Source organism: Zea mays, chromosome 10 (genome assembly GCF_902167145.1).
Source record: "Zea mays cultivar B73 chromosome 10, Zm-B73-REFERENCE-NAM-5.0, whole genome shotgun sequence".
NCBI classification, from domain to species: domain Eukaryota; kingdom Viridiplantae; phylum Streptophyta; class Magnoliopsida; order Poales; family Poaceae; genus Zea; species Zea mays.
In genome coordinates, this window is record NC_050105.1 from 49,839,243 (window position 1) to 49,844,061 (window position 4,819).

Consider the following 4,819-nt stretch of genomic DNA (forward strand, 5'->3'; position numbering starts at 1 on the left):
CCGGACACCCAGACGAGCCCACAAGTCAGAAGCTCCAACGGTCAGAATCCAACGGCAGTGATGACGTGGCAGGGGGCACCGGACTGTCCGGTGTGCACCGGACTGTCCGGTGCGCCATCGAACAGACAGCCTCCCAACGGCCACTTTTGGTGGTTGGGGCTATAAATACCCCAACCACCCCACCATTCATTGCATCCAAGTTTTCTACTTCCCAACTACTACAAGAGCTCTAGCATTCAATTCTAGACACACCAAAGAGATCAAATCCTCTCCATATTCCACACAACGCCCTAGTGACTAGAGAGAGAGATTTGCTTGTGTTCTTTCGAGCTCTTGCGCTTGGATTGCTTCCTTCTTTCTTGATTCTTTCTTGTGATCAAACACTCACTTGTAATTGAGGCAAGAGGCACCAATTGTGTGGTGACCCTTGCGGGAAGTTTGATTCCCAAGTGATTTGAGAAGAGAAGCTCACTCGGTCCGAGGGACCGTTTGAGAGAGGGAAGGGTTGAAAGAGACCCGGCCTTTGTGGCCTCCTCAACGGGGAGTAGGTTTGCAAGAACCGAACCTCGGTAAAACAAATCCGCGTGTCACACTCTTTATTTGCTTGCGATTTGTTTTGCACCCTCTCTCGCGGACTCGTTTATATTTCTAACGCTAACCCGGCTTGTAGTTGTGTTTATATTTGTAAATTTCAGTTTCGCCCTATTCACCCCCCCCCTCTAGGCGACTATCAGAAAGTACATAAACCAGTGAAAGGTGTATTGAGATTAGAAGTGGAAAAACTTCATGGTGGCCACAATGATGTGGATAACACTTTTGAAGGCAGAAGCATGGCCAATGATTTGAATGATGCTGGTGACATCAATAATAGCAGAAGCAACATAAGTAGCTTTGATGGGATTCACAGTTTTGTGAATTCTATTGCCATTGCCTAGAAAGATGCTCATCACAATGGAATCATTTCTAATGCTGAGAATGGTGACAATGTAAGTGGCTGGGTACTGGTCATATAGGACAACACTTTTCTGTTTATTTGTGATACATTCTTGTGTTATTCATGTTGTTCTGCTTAGAGGAGATGCACTTTCTTATTGCAGTTTGAAGCTTTTGACTTTCGGATGCTGACCCGAAGTGAGCCGTTTTCACAACTTTTTCATTGCCTCTATGTGTACCCGTTGACTGTTAGCTTGAGCCGCAAAAGAAACCTGTTTGTTAGAGTGGAACTGAGAAAGGACGATTCTGACATCCGTAAGCCTCCATTAGAGGTTTCCCTGCTGAATTTTTTGTCCTAATGTTGAATGTTGGTGTCTATTCAAACATCCTTATCCATTAGAGACGTGGGCTTCCAGGCTGTTCATCCTAGGGAGCAGAATATGATGCTACAGAAGTGGGGCCATACACAGATTGCTGTTGGAACAAGAATGGCTTCCTACCATGATGAAGTTAAAATCAGCCTACCTGCTCTTTTGACACCCCAGCATCATCTTGTGTTCACATTTTTCCATGTAGATCTTTAAATGAAACTTGAAGCACCGAAACCAGTATGCATCATGTTGCTTATTAGTATGGATTATGCTTAGTTGTTTAGTTTTACTACCATGATGAAGATAAGGTATGTATTTTTTCCTTCATACAAGAAAGAAAAGGATATTTGTAAATCTGGCCTTAGTGTAACATCCATTTGGAGACTAGGATGAGGTAAATAGTGTAAATCTGTTTGCTTGACAAAATTTGGCTCCTGTCATGGACTTCTCGTGCTGGCAGGTTCCACATGTGCAGCAGGCCTTCACCTGGGACTGCGGTCTCGCTTGCGTGCTCATGGTGCTCAGGACGCTAGGGATTGATTGTTGCGACGACATTGCCGATCTCGAGAGGCTCAGCCACACCATGAGGTTCTCTCTAGGACTGGAACTTCACAATTTTAAGTACAATTAGCTGTACAGCAGAACTAAGAAATGATCGTCACCTTGATTTTGTGGCCCTAAGCATGGCACATCCAGAAAGTAGAAGGAACAAAAAAAGGAAAGTAGTAGTACAGAGCTAAATGACTGTTGTTCAATGATCATAAGAGAATATTTGGTCAGAGTAGTCATAAGTTCAGAAAAATGCAATAGTTGCTTCATCCAAAACAAATGCAGGTATACTTAAAGAACGCAGGTTCCATTTTTTTTGTTTGGAAAACTAATGCCCTTTAACACTTCTGTTTGCAGCATTTGGACGATTGACTTAGCATATCTGTTAAACAAGTTTTCAGTCAGCTTTTCTTTCTGTACCGTGACCCTTGGAGCAAATCCACAATATTCTGTTGAATCCTTTTATAGGGTACTTGTTCTACCAAACTTCTACTGCACAAGGCTTCTGATGTTCTCATCAATAATGTTCTAAAAATGGTCATTACATAGGAGCAATTGCAAGAAGACATCGATCGAGTGGACGAGCTATTTGGGAAGGCGCTTGATGCTGGAATTAGTATTCAAGTATGCTCACAACAGATAGCAACATGAAAATTCTGCATTACATGTACTTCACCTATTGGTTTTCCAAGCTAACTTTTCCTCCCTATTTATGGCTTCTCACAGTGCAGGTCCATCACCGCATACGACATTGCTTTTCTACTGTTATTCAGGCACTGCATTGCTATTGCTTTAGTGGACAAATCGAAGCTAAAGTGAGTGCTTTCATGTTGCTGTTACTAGAGTGATATCTAGCTACTTTTGATTCACTCTTTCTCCATGAACTGAAAATTTCATAGAAACAAAGTTGAATTTGGTTTTAAATTTGGTGACTGTTAGCATATCGTTATTTCAACTTTCAAGTGTGTTGTGTACTTGTGTGACAGAAGCAATGGTAGTTGAAAAGCTCAACTATATACTGGTTGCTCTGCTCCCAGCTTTTCAAGAGTGTCATCTCTGTTGAAGCAGCAATGGAGATAGTATATGAGAACAGGCTGCAGTTAAAATTTACTTTGGGTGACTTTTTTTGTTTCATATGACATACATCTGTCCATGCATCCATGTGTGCATGTACTACAAATAAACAGCCTATTATTTAGGTTACTTAGGTGCAAAATCATTTGGTTTTCAACTGAAAACAAGTGGTCCTATATTGTTGTGGTTATGAAAGTTGAGGTACCGACAGAACATAATGATAACCGTAATCTTGAATGCAGTTTGCCTTGCATGAGTGATTATGATGTACAACAGCACAACGATGAGCCTGACTACATGGGTAAGTCGCATTGTGCAATTTCCATGTTCTTGTGAGGCGATTGATATGCGTTTCGGTGGTTTTTCATTATTTTCTTATCTTATATTACAAGCAGCATGGATGTTCCATCCCATCGTATTGTAGCACTGCAAAATTATTGATGACCAACAAGCGGCTTCAGTAGTTTAATTCTGGATAACACACATTTATGCAGCAAAAGAAGCTAGCATAGTTTTTTTTGCAATGGTAGCTAAATAACTAATGAACATGTGTACAGTACAGTTCACATGCCATGTCTTATTTTTCTTGTCTGGTAGAAATACGGAGTTCAAATCTCCATGTTTTCCTTTTTCCCACATATAAACAACTATATATATGACAAAACACATTGCAAACGCAAACCTTTACCACTAAAGTGTTGTGATTGTATTCCCCCTTTGCAGGACACTATGTCGTAATATGTGGGTATGATGCTGATGATTGTGAATTTGAGATAAGATATCCTGCCAGTGCCAGGTAAACAACAGTCACTATGTCTGTATTTTTTCGCCATGACGTACAACCGAGTGCTTTCATTTGAGTTTGGATAGTACTTCTCCCCTTCTGCTAATTGCATAGCTTACATGCCAATGAATCAATGACCAATTAAACAGTAACGTTAAATTGTGGAATTCCAGTTTCTGATTTGAGGCAATGCCTCATGGCACCACCCATCTGTCCCGGGATTCCTGTTCATATTACTTGGTTGTGGGCAACAACAGCAAAATCTGAATCAGAAACATAAAGGCTGTTTTTTTTGTTTTTTGTTTTTACTATACCAGGAAACGCGAACGGGTGACAATGAAGAGCTTGGACGAGGCCCGGAAATCCTTTGGGACAGACGAGGACATTCTCTTGGTAGGATTTGCGCTATGATTTGCTACTTACATTTTAGCCGCATCATGCTCTGTGGTTTTAAGACTTGTAGTGTTGTCCAAACCAGTGGTGGTGCACTGGCGTTTCATACAAATCTTCTCTTGCAGGTCTCTCTAACAGGAAAGAGTGGGATGAAGCTGTCGCGTAAGCTACTTGCCTGCTCCATGTAGATAAATAAATAGGTCACTAGCAACCTTGTGAATACGTTGTACATGTCCCTGTAGTAGTTAGTTATGACTGTCGAGTGCCAGTCCTGTACGTAGCTGAGAACATTCTCGCAGTTACAGCTGATAGCAGCAGTGTGGTAGTGAGCTTAGTAAGCATCCTGTATGCTGGCCCATGCCGTTCGCCAAACCATGGCCGTGCAAAGGGGTTCAGCGGCAGCAAAAGGCTCTGCTGACCTTGTAAACGAGCAAGTGTTATGTACGATTGTTAACTAAACGTGTACAGAGATCTTCGGAAATAAAATTAAAATCATGCTCCTCTCTGCAACTGTGCTCCGTCCGCCTGCTGTGTTGTGCTGGGCTGGGAGCGCTCGCGTTGCTGTCGCCTGTCGGAGTGTCGGTCGTGTCTGAATCTCGCCAATCATTCATTCAAGGTCGCTTCTGCCAGACCCAACCGCTGGTGAGTTGAGTGTTAGGTCGCAGGAATCGAACTGGCGTTGGCTCCAACCTCACCCTACCTGCCTGGCCTGCAC

At 42.5% G+C, this 4,819-nt stretch overlaps 1 protein-coding gene across 1 annotated transcript; it reads left to right on the forward strand.

Annotated features, from left to right (window-relative positions):
* The first annotated feature begins 738 nt into the window (after nucleotides 1-738).
* LOC103642433 (guanylyl cyclase 1) lies at nucleotides 739-4,347 on the forward strand. The gene is made up of 10 exons (XM_008665708.4): nucleotides 739-986; nucleotides 1,098-1,265; nucleotides 1,350-1,892; nucleotides 2,211-2,322; nucleotides 2,403-2,477; nucleotides 2,580-2,668; nucleotides 3,170-3,228; nucleotides 3,651-3,723; nucleotides 4,029-4,104; nucleotides 4,230-4,347. Exons 3-10 carry the CDS (start codon nucleotides 1,744-1,746, stop codon nucleotides 4,290-4,292), a joined length of 696 nt encoding a protein of 231 aa, XP_008663930.1. The 5' UTR covers nucleotides 739-986; nucleotides 1,098-1,265; nucleotides 1,350-1,743; the 3' UTR covers nucleotides 4,293-4,347.
* The last annotated feature ends 472 nt before the right edge of the window (nucleotides 4,348-4,819 follow it).

What these genes read in the sequence shown, in the direction of transcription:
- LOC103642433 (XM_008665708.4), top strand. Translation starts at nt 1,744, where the DNA reads ATGGACTTCTCGTGCTGGCAGGTTCCACATGTGCAGCAGGCCTTCACC. An exon ending in AGGCTCAGCCACACCATGAG is followed by an intron (nt 1,893 to 2,210) that starts GTTCTCTCTAGG and finishes TTCTGTTTGCAG; the next exon opens with CATTTGGACGATTGACTTAG. An exon ending in CTGTTGAATCCTTTTATAGG is followed by an intron (nt 2,323 to 2,402) that starts GTACTTGTTCTA and finishes GTCATTACATAG; the next exon opens with GAGCAATTGCAAGAAGACAT.